Source organism: Prorops nasuta, unplaced genomic scaffold (assembly GCF_024137725.1).
Source record: "Prorops nasuta isolate Cenicafe-Biocafe unplaced genomic scaffold, Cenicafe_Pnas_1.2 PNAS00011, whole genome shotgun sequence".
NCBI classification, from domain to species: Eukaryota; Metazoa; Arthropoda; class Insecta; order Hymenoptera; family Bethylidae; genus Prorops; species Prorops nasuta.
In genome coordinates, this window is record NW_027116808.1 from 6,269,054 (window position 1) to 6,281,435 (window position 12,382).

Genomic DNA, 12,382 nt, shown 5'->3' on the forward strand with positions numbered 1-12,382 from the left:
TTATTTATTGGCATTGTAATGCTATCACTGTTTGTATACTTTAAGTAATTCTTAATTACGCAGATTGAATTTAGAGTTGCAGAGCTAATACGATTTCTCTTTTTCGTTTTCACGTCGGGTATTATAGAAAAACAACGTTCCGCTTCTGCATTTGAATGTGGCAGGGATCGGACTATATTTAAAAGAGATTTTAATTGAGGATACTTTTCCTTTCCTTCGCATGTAGTTTGCGATATTTTAATCCACATGTCATCGAAAGACATTTTAGACCACGCGTCCTTTTGATTTACCGATTCATTGTTATGTAGAGAAAACCATTCTTGTTTTAATTCAATTTCGTTTCCAATATTGAATAAATTATTAATTTTTAATAATATGGCGGCTGATGAATCACGATCCGAATCGAAAAGAGAGCATTTGTAATCAAGAATTGTTAGGTATTTGAAAAATGGAGCATCGATTGGAAAACGGTTACGGATTTCATCTGCACCTTTCATTAACAATTTCAAACAATTTTGTTTGATGTGATCAGCTTGCAGTATACTTAAAGTACCTTCGTCCAATTTCTCTTGCAAATAATCCTTACAATCGATACCAATATTTATTTTTTCTATTTCCATAATATTTTGTTCACGCGAAAAAGTTATTGTACGGAAATTGTCTTCATCAATGAGACATTTTAATAATGCAGGTTTCAAGAATTGGCTTAATATGAAAATTAGAAGTTCTACCGATTTCGGCTGTAATAAATGGATTTTTGTATCGCGAGATTGAAACTCTGCATTAAAAGCATTGAATTTATTTAAAACGAAACGCAGAAAATATAAATACGCTTTAGTCTCCGCGTTTTGCATACATTTGTGCAATTCGGTAGCTTGTCTATTGTTTTCAGACGACAGTTCCAACAGAAAATTATTTAACACGTCCCAATTTTCTATTACGCGATCAATACACTTGTGGCGAATGAGCCACCGAGTTTCGGCGTGTTTCAAAAGATTGATTGTCTTATCCGTGAAACATCTATGAAATTCCCGGAAAATTGCCGTTCTTTTAGGGCTACCGTTTATAAAATTTACTATAATTTTCACGAAATCCTCGGGAAATGAAGGAAGCGTTTTACATGCTGCAGATGCAGCAAGTGCTGATACGTGGCATATACACGGAATTGTTATTATTCTCGGATTTTTTTCTAACATTTTTGTACGAAACGATGTATTTTTTCCGATCATAACCGATGCATTGTCGCAGCTCATCGCTATTACTTGAACTAACGGAATTTGTTTCTTAATCAATTCGTTATTAAATGCGGTAAATAATTTTTCCGCTGAACAATCTCTTGCATCAAGATTAATTAGTTGCAAGAGGCGCGCTTGTATCTGTAATGTTATTGGTTCTACGTACCGTACTATTATGGAGAACCATTTTTCATTCGTTATATCCGATGTCTCATCAACGAATACAGAAAACTTTGTATTTTTTAGCGTTTCTGTGAGACTCTTCGTTTCTTCGCGACAAACGACGTTATTCACAATTTTCGATAATTTCTGATGTCCTAATTTTATGGCTTGAAGGACGTGCGGATCCTTGCCTATAGTTTTAAAAATATCTATCATCGCGAAACTCGATACATACGGAATATTATGTTCTACGAAAAAAGTAGCTAATCTAATTTCAGCCGCCTTTACGCGATCATTAAAATCAATATTTACTTCCTTTTCAACGTCTGAAAAGGTAGTAGAGGTGCCCGGGAGGTTGCGGCATTCAAAATTTTCTGCGTTTCTTTTATGAATACTGGAGTTTTCGTGTTTCCCGATTTCCGAATGACCGCAATCTAAGGATTTTTTACAAATTAAACAATGAAACTTACTTTCATTTTCAGGGACCGGTTGTACCCATTTCCTCCAAGACGGATTACTGGCATACCACTGATATTGGAGCTTCTTTTTACATCTTGTCTTCTTGTTTTCCGAACTAGAAGACATTTTCATCCTTTTCGGCACAGGACTTGATGACATTTTTCACAGATGCAAAACAGAACTTTTCACTTCTCAACACAAACTTTCAAAATTGATAAGATATATGCTACCAATTTAAAACGTTTAAGGCAACTGCCCAAGAGACAGCGGCTGTAAGTTCCTTTATACATTTATTATTGTTTACAAATAAAGGCAGCGATACGACTTTTATGGAAAGTAGTTAATTTCAAGACTGTTACATTATAAGGAAGTAATTATTTAAAAAAAAATTTTAACTTTTCCGCAAGGATTCGAACCTGCGACCACAGGTTCAACAGTCTCGCGCCCTAGGTATTCGACCGTTCACCTTTTTACAGGAATTAAATATATTACGCACACTTTTGAGGATTGAGTGTACTTAGAAATAATGAAGAAACATTTTTCAAATCTTATAGAATTTTTGGATGCTTCAAATTTGCTCTGAATTAAGAATGTCATTATTCATTATTTCATTATCCACGCTTATCTACAAATCTTCAATCGATAGACTGATTCTGAGTGGACATCCGCTATTATATTTTCTGATTTTGCGTACATATTTTAAAATATTATACTTTTTCATGTTTACTAGTAATCAACATTATTTTAGGTAACAAAATTACGTGGGGTGCTGAATTATCTACACCAGTAATTTTATTAAATGCTGGCTTGCTGTATTCCTATATTTTGAAGTAATACTGTTTACACTTTATATGCACGGTAGACAGCTAATTACTCACAACAAAAATAAACAGGAGAAAAGCTGATTTCTTAAGAAATCATATACTCCAAACATGTATGATTTCTTAACTCTAAAGTCAGAGAAACAATAGGACACCCTGTATATTTATTTGTAGAAGATACGAAGAGACCATATAATCGTTGCTCACTCGTATTATAACTTGTGACAGTGACAGGTGTCAAAACAGAGGAAAATAAAATCATGTAAGTACATTTAAAATTGATATCATATCACTGTAAAATATTAGAATTTATCCCCTTTGTGTTTATTGCATGTAATATTAAATTAGCATAAATTTTGATTTTTTAAAGATTTCTTTTATGAAATTAAATCCAGTAACTTCTACAAAACCAATCTTTTGACCTTCAATCACTTTTAAAATAAATTCATATTAGTACGGTTCACAAAACATAGAACTTTTCAAAATTAACGGAAAAAATATAATTAGCTTTTATATTAATGATTACAATTATTAACAATTAATCTCAGAACCCTTTAAACAAATTATTATTACTATTTATTAATTACTTTTTTGATTTTTCGCAGGGCCATATCGGAAGAAGACTCCATTCTTTGTAAGTAAATACGCACATTTTACACTAAAGATATTTTAAAATATAATTTTTAAATAATATATAATTATTTTGCAGATACGGAGAGGGAATTAATTCTGCAGCTGTTGGAGCAGAGGGCAGAGGATAGGCGGATCCAGCAGCAGCACCATAAAGATATGGAGAACCAGCAGAAGCTGCTGCTGGACCGCCTAGGCCAACTGCAAGAGCAGTTGCGGCAGCAGCACCGCCAGCAGGAGCAGCAGCAGCAAAAGCTGCAAAACTATCAGCTGGAGCTGCAACAGCTAAGGGCGAAGATGGAGCAGTTGCAGCTCCAGTAGCAGCAGCAGCAGCAGCAGCAGCAGCAACAGCAACAGCAACAATCACCTCCGCCGCCTCCCCCGCCGCCGCAGCAGCACCAGCAGCAGCAACAACAACCACCTCCGCCGCCGCAGCGACAACCCCCGCGGCAGAGGGTGACCCGGCCAGCCCGGGCTGAAAGACCCGGCTATGTTGGTAAGATATGAAGATATTAATTATTAAAAAATGTCAACTTATAAGCCTCAACGAAGAGCAATTTTGGAGGCCGGAATCAATTGTAGTGAAACATTTTTAATTACAGCGATTTGTAATAGCTGTAATATTCAAGACCATGACTAAACGATTTTAATTTTCATTAGCGGACAGAGCCATAAATTTTAATGTTACGATCGACACGTGTTACAATTAATTTCGATCTCCTTACTTTTCATTTAAATAGTTTATTATTTTTACTAAGTAAAGATTTTTTTTCTTTTTCAGTTCGCCCATACTCTGCCGGACAATCCCGGAGGCAGTTTTTCAGCCGGGTCCGGGAAGTGAGGGAGGAAGAGCCCCGGGAACTCGCTCGGCCATATGCCGAGCGAATATTTTATTATTATTAATATTTCTTTTTTAAATAAATATAATTAAATTGAATTAATGATGTTTCTCATTTATATTACCCCTATAACGTTTCCACATATTATCCTATATTCATAAATAATTTTGACGTACAGATTGGGTTATAATACATATTTATTTCGAGAAAGTAAACAAGAAATAAATGCATGAAATCTATTACAGAATCATCACAATGGAACGCAGAAATTACATGGAAGAGTTACATGTTTCAACGCTACATATGTACATTCGTTAGCCAAATACAATAAGTCTTAGATCATATGTTTGTATTGAATCGTCGAAGAGGTAATTACATAATATAAATTTACTCTAGTCAGCGAAATACATATTTAGGTAAGAAAAGTCTGATAGTAATTACATTTATATATCCGACTGAAAATATATATACATAAAGGAGCATTACAAGTTCTTCAATTCTCTTAAATTTAAGAAGTCTTTTGTACTGCTATATGTTATTGTAATTTATGCTTATGCTTTTATTAACTTTACAGAAATAAATTACAAATTTTTCCCTTTAAAACGTATACATTGAAAATTTGATTAAGCGTTTTCTCCAGGTTAGCTTGAAAGAAATTATATTTTTCCAAGCCCCACAGCGTTCAGAAAAATGAATACTTCTATCAATATTTACTTGCAGGGTCATAAATTAATCGGATTAAACTGAGCAGAGAATGAGAGCGAGAAGACAACAGTCGCTATCTTTCTCCAGCGGCCCAGCTGATCAGCTAAACAAAAATATTGATCGAGGAGATTTTATTTGGAGAGTCATAAATTAGTCGAATTAAACTTAGAAGAGAAAGAGAGGGAGAATATAATAATCGCTATCCTTCTCTAGCAGCCCAGCTGATCGCCTAAGGAAGGATAACTTTCATCGAGGACTCGCGAGAGTCGCGAAAGACAGAGAGATCTATGTGTATCACGCTTGCACACCCGACATGCACCGAAGTTCACCGAACTCAGTCGATGATGGCTTTACATGCGCCTGCGCTTAAAGCACTAGCGACTCAAGCCGAGTGCAGCAGACTCGGCTCACACGAACGAGACATACGATTGTGTTAGTTCCCTCGAGGAGGTATGGTAGGGATACCGAATTCCCACAAGTTCCCATCACTGATCGCGACAGCTGTGCGCGAGGCACAGCGCCGCCACGCGGAATCGAGCGCAACCTCATTTAAGCGCGGCGCTTTTAAAAGTAGAAACAATTTATGTATCAAGGCAAGAGAATTTGCCTTGTTACAATTCATATAGTCTAGTATTTCCCATAAGGAAAGTGGACTATCATTGAGATGAGTTGGATTATAAATTCCATAGCCTGTACGATGACAGGAATTAGGCTTTAATGCCATATATATATATATATATATATATACTTTTATTTTTCTTCCTTACTTATATACTTGCACATAGTTTGATTTCAACCAATTGCTTCCTGACTAGGTGTTGAAATGATATTATAGTTAACATAAGGTTAATAAATTTGGTGCATAAGCACATTAAAAAGGGAGTTTCAGAGACTCCGTTGGACAACCCTAGTCATGTAATTTTCTTACCCCCATGGAAAAATATATATTGAAAAATGTATAAAAATATATTTTTATATATTTCAAAGAAGAATAATATATTGAATAATATATTTTTATAAATCCATATAAATATATTTATGTCATTATATTTTAAAGTTATATAATATTATATTGATAAATATAAAGAAATTGTAATTTAAAATATATTTATTTAAATATATGTTAAAATATACCAAAGAATATATCAAAAATGTAATATACTTCTACATTATTAAATGAATTTTCAAATACATTTAAAATATATTAGAAAATGTATTTTATTTTAAATAAAAACTATATTAATTTCTATATAATTAAATGTATTTTAAATTATATTTTAAATCTTTTCAAGAATATAATTTATTTTAAATTAATGCCACAATACTTTTTATAATATTGAATGTATTTTAAAGTATATTTAAAAATTTATTAAAAATATAATTTACTTTATATTAAAACTATAATGTATGCTATATAAAGTTTAAAAGTACTAAATATAAGCATACTATATATATAGAAATATATATTTTACATTTTTTTCACAAAATATTATTTTTATATATATTCACATGTAGTAAATATGGTTATTTTTAAATACATGTTTGATACAAATTTAACAATAATATTTATTCATGAAATTCAAACTTATTTGGGTGAACACAAGCTATGCATAAATTAAATATTTCAATCTCTACTAAAGTAATTTTTTCGCAAATATCTTTAGCATCAATCACAGAAAGATTACTATCGCTACCAATTAATGGAATTAAATGATCTAATTTAAAATTTGATACTAAAGGCTTATTTTGCCTTAAATAATAATAACCAATAGCATACAGCTGCTGTAGATTGTTAGTATTAACAACTACAAATATTTCAATTGAAAAGATTTCTTCATCTTTTAAAAGAACAAAATAGCTACGACGTTTTGTTGGCCTTGTATATTTTTTTGAGTGTATTACCTCATCATTTATGATAATTCTTTCATAAAATTGAAAAACAGTATTAGACTGAAATTGTATATTTCTTCGCGAAAACGCTAAAAAGTAACGTCGACATAATTCTGTACATGTATTAGGGCTACCTAACATAACAATATTTTCTATCGTGAGTGCAGAACGTGGATGAAATTTTTCATCGATAACTCTAGATAGAAATAGCTTTTGATTAATTGTTAAGTGTTCATCACATATTACCCTAAGTTTCTTGATAACAATATGCTCTCGATAAGCGTTACAAATTTGTAAAGGCACACCATTAGAGCTTTTAATGTATTTTAATACTTCCTGATTGCAATCCTCAAATATAAATGCATTATGAGCCCATAGAGGTCCCCATTCTATAACACTGTTGCATAAATGTGTTAAAAGATGTAAATTAAATGAAATATTTTCTTCTCCATACAATATTTCTGATTTTTTGACAAACGAAAGTAAACAATTTCTGGCGTACTCAATTTCAGAAATTAGTATTGAGGATTTAGATAAAATTGATATTGCATCTACAAGTAAACACCAATGATGAAAATATTTCTTAGGAAATAAAACTTTTAAAATAGGTACGCTATAAAAATATAAAAATATAGCCCATTCATGAGCTTTCCAGTGAATGGAATCTGACATTTTCCTTGGAGTTCGGGAAATTTTTAATGATGGATAAAACGAAAGCAAAAGTTCATCCATATCTTTCAACAGTGGTTTGAAATAAAATTCTTGTCCATGATAAGATGAATCAAACCATAATTTAGTAAATTGACGGCATACGCCAAGTAGAACAGCATGCATCCAGTCAACATCGACACCAGTAACGATATCGAATTCAGGAATTTCAAAAAGTATTGAAACGCCTTTCATTCCTCTCGACATATTTTTTGCATCTTGTAAAGTTTGTGAATGCGTCCTAAGTCCTTCGCCATAAGGGCTGTGTTGTGCATTTACAGGATATATTCTTGTATGTCCGTTTCCTTTTTTAACACATTTACCTTTGTGAAGGCATAAGTTGCACCCAAATTTGCCATTAAACTGAGCTCCATTTACTACTAATGGTCGAGCTACAGAATCGCATATAAACATTAGTATTTTTACTTTCTTGGTATATAAAATTCCCTTTCTTACATAAGAAAATCCTTGGTGATACAACAGTTTAGCTTCGTCTATAAATGGTTTTAAAAACTTATTCATATTTTTAGGTTTTGTTTGACCAAACCAAAGAGAAATTATCATTGCATAACGTCGACGATCTTTTGGAGAAAGTTCATTAATAGTGCAAATTAGCGGGTAAATACATTTTTGCGAACTTTCAAAAACAGGAACACCATCAATGTTGCAGTTAATACTTATCGCATTATCATCTACTTGATTTATATATGATCGCCCATCATAAATATCTTCAATTGCATATGTTCTTTTTTTGCAACGTAAATCTTTATATAAAGTTTCATATGCCGATCCCTCAAAAAAGTCTTTTAATTGTTCTTTCAGCGACATAAAAAGAAAAAAATTTCCTGCTTTTATATTTTTATCGACGTTAATGGTTTCTTCACAAATTTCACAATGAAAAAACTTCAGTTTCCTAAACGTAGCAGTAGCTTCCTTGTGATAGTGATTGCCGATAATAATAGTGCACTTATTACAAAAATGATAAACTAAAATAGTTGTTGCGAAGGATTCAAGCAACTTTTTCGAATGGTATGAATTAAAATCAGTTCCTTCGTAGGAGTTTTGTGTTTTCATCAATTTTGATACATCTTCAGCTGCTGCGTGAGTTAAATTATGACGTTGCTTCAAAGCCATTATAATTAAGCTATTAATTAAATCTTCAATAGGATATTCGGATAGCTGGGAATTAAATGTAGAGTTTGTACATTCATTTTCATTCCCCTGTTCATAATTATTTTCATCGTTTTCAATATCTTGGTCATTATTGTTACTTATTATCAATGGGTCTATATCATTAATATTGACATTAATCCCTTCGCTCTCACTTGTCATAAATTCTTCATTGTTTTCATCATAGTTGGTAGTATTATTTACTTTCTATATAAAAACAATATGATTTTTACTTTTTTCTATCAATTATAATTGTAAATAAAATGAATGTGTTCTTACAGAAAGAGTGACTTCTTCTGTAGAATTATCAGCAGTATTTGTGAGAGGCGTACATAATGAAGCAAGAAATATTTTTCTGCAAATTGAAAGAAATAAAATAATAACTTCTTAACGATTTAATTACTGTGTAATAATGATTTATTTATGGATGGATGAGTTTTACGATAAGGAAAACAATTATGTGTATATCGTTATATTAGAAATTTGTCACCATCCTAGTTGCATATATTTGCGCATTTTGGACATACCCATACAATCTTTCTCTATGGCGTCTTTGAGTTCGCTGTGGAATTGATGCTTTGCTTTTGTGATAATTAAAACAGTTATAAGACCCACGCCTTTTTTTTTCTACCGGTTCAGCCATTAGTTTTTCCTCTTCCGCTGTAGTAAAATTATTCGGAATTATAACAAGAATTAAAAATACATTTTTAGTCATTTGTATTTTAGATAAATAAGTCCTAAATACGAAATCTAAAAGCCTAAGTTTTATGTGGAATACCCTATATCTATAAAATATTAGATATTGGTGCATAATAAATGTGAATGGATTGTGATTTGTGGCGCGAATCAGATGTCGTATCATATGTACAATAATGTTTTGTCGTTGGACTCATTTAATATACTATACAGCGATATAGTAATGAGCAGCCGCCTTTATGCGATTGGAAATATCCATTACTATCAGTTTTCAAACTAAACAATTGAACACTATTGTTTTCTACGTAGAGCACATTAGAAAAGTAACCAAGATGTCTAAATCGAAAAATTTGAGCAAACATAAGAAATTATTTGCTTTAGTCAAATGGACGGAAGGAACTGCGAAAAATACGTATTCCACTGATGTGCCAGTGGAATGGATAAGAAACTTTGACTTTTGTAAATATAATTCCGACTATAAATGCAAGAAAATTCCATATGCCATAGAATGGCGAAACGGAAGAAAAAGGCCTAAAGGAGGTTGGAATTTATTTGATGGGCTGATTATTCAAATATCAGGTATATATTAATTATTTTTTTGAAGTCTTATCTTACTGATTAATTATTATTGTATCATTTGAATGAAATGCGATTATTACAGAAAAACAAGAAGAATTGGAAAATACATTGCAGATTATAGAAGGTGTCAAATCACCACGATGCAGCAATCAAGGCCTTGAAGAAAACACCTCAGACGATAATCCCCATTCCATGGATACAAGCAGTACTGAGGATTCGGATATTGTTAGTAAAATATATGACTTTCTTAAAAATTACTATGGTTACTATGATTTTTTTTTAACTAGTTTCTATGATTGACATAGCATGTGCTTTATACTTGCAGTTTATATACTTAAATTTTATTATCGGTTGTTAATTATTTCTCTGTTTTGTCATTAGTATTTTATTATACGCAGCAATTTTTTTTTAAATTTATTATCATTTATGAAATTAATAATAAATTTCTAAAAATATGCTGTGCAAAATAAAATACTAATGTTAATCGTAGAAAACGATCAATGAATGCGCAAAAAAATGCATTTCTTAGAAATAAAATCTATGTGTTTGTACAGTTTTGTTTCATCTGTATATTATTTGCTTCAAATTTTTGCAGGAATTAAAAGAAATAAGCAAGAAGCCTCGTTATGAAGCAAGTGAAAATTCTGCACAATTAAATGCATGGGATAGGAGAGACAATTTGTGGTCAAACTCAAAACCCAAAGAGAGCCAAGTTTCAGCCTTTCCAGATTACAAAGAATTGAGTAAAAGTAAATTGTCAATCAGTTTAAGCAATATAAAATTACGCACATTTTGATGATAAAGAAATTTTACACTCTGGGCCCAGATACATTGTAATGACTCGACATACACACGATAAGTTTTGATATACACAAACATATATGTATTGTCTAGGCATACTTCTTTTATAAAGTAAATTTTTACTATCTGCCTCAAAATAAATTTTAATTATTTATTTTTCTTGAAAGATTTTAAAACATAGTAGATTATTCGTTATACATTATAATAACGGCCATTTCTTTATTATTAAAGCGTAAATATTTTTTCATAATTATTAAATATTTATTAAATTATTTATTTATTTTTAGCTATGCAAGAACAAAGTGATAAAATTATGCAGCTAGAAAAAGATGTAGCAGAGCTAAAAAGGAATTATACAAATTTAAAAAAAATGGGAAGCTATAAGAACTGCAGTGAGGATGAAGACGAAAACGAAAAAATGGTAAATGTATTACAAAAAAAATTTAAATAAAATTTATATGCACGCATCATCTGAGAAAATTAAGTAAAAGTTCATATAAGGTATTCGCACTTTCTGGATTTGTATTGAATAAATCTACAATTTTTTAATATGAGATTCAGTTTTATGTTGACTGTTAATGCTTCTTTAGTTTGTAAATACATGTCATTTAATACTTTATAAGAGTCAAAGGTATATAAATTTAATTTATTATATAATCTTTAACTTTTTAGGTTGAAATTTATAAAGGAAGCGGAATTAAAATTACTGAAAATCAATGGAATTTCGCCAAAACAAGGAACAGCTATACAGGGATGGCAATAGCATTGATGATGGCCTCATTTCCTTTGGAAACTCTGCTACGGAGTAATTTAAAAGGTGGAGCTCCCAAAATAAAAACCGAAGGAGAGGATAAAGTTTCTGTACATACAGCATTAGACCCAAATAAACTAAAAGCAATAAAAGGTAATAATATTAATCTATCCAAAAATCTTTAATGATTTTTAAGTTAAATTTGCTGTGTATCTGTTTACATAGTTTATGACCGATTTTTCAATACTTTAAATTTAAATCTTTCTAGATGCAGTAAAGGCAGCACATCCAGTGGTATATAATGCTAGTATTCTGGAGACAGCATTAAATAACAAACTGAATCAGCTTCGCCATCAGCAGAAACCCCAGTAAATTTATATATACATACATGAATTGTATAAATAATAATAAACAGTACATATAATAAAAAATTAATACATATATTTTATAAACTACATTTATTATATATTGATTATATATTCGTGATATATCATAAAGTATATTTAAAGATACCACAAAATATATTAATAAATATATGTTCAATTATACGAGATTTGGCCGAAAAATTATACTATAATATATATTCATGCATATAATTAAAATTATGAACATGAATATATATTATACTATAATTTTTCGGCCAAATCTCGTATAATTGAACATATATTTATTAATATATTTTTTACATTTTTCATTTATATTTTGAAATATATATTTTTCCATGGGGGTAGTGATGATTTAGATATTGATGGACTTGGCTACGCCTTACTTGACCTAGTGTTACCTTTTTGCTTGTGCCTTATATTTCCTACAGGGATAGTGCAGCAAGTAATTAGGTTCTTGGAGGGCTAGCGTTGGATAAACTTGAAAAGGGTCTTTTGTCCAGTTGGATTTGTTCATGCCTGGATTGAGAATCATAAGATTGATCCACCTCCT

At 31.1% G+C, this 12,382-nt stretch overlaps 2 protein-coding genes across 4 annotated transcripts in view; one reads left to right on the top strand and one right to left on the bottom strand.

The window, feature by feature from the left end:
• The window catches only part of LOC136777402 (putative fatty acyl-CoA reductase CG5065), a 243,313-nt gene that overhangs the window by 94,247 nt on the left and 136,684 nt on the right, over positions 1 to 12,382 (bottom strand). The window lies entirely within an intron of this gene.
• LOC136777633 (uncharacterized) lies at positions 9,648 to 11,818 on the top strand. Its single transcript, XM_066734072.1, has 6 exons — positions 9,648 to 9,894; positions 9,977 to 10,119; positions 10,490 to 10,643; positions 10,983 to 11,116; positions 11,368 to 11,599; positions 11,715 to 11,818. The coding sequence occupies exons 1-6, from the start codon at positions 9,648 to 9,650 to the stop codon at positions 11,816 to 11,818; spliced, it is 1,014 nt and encodes a 337-aa protein (XP_066590169.1).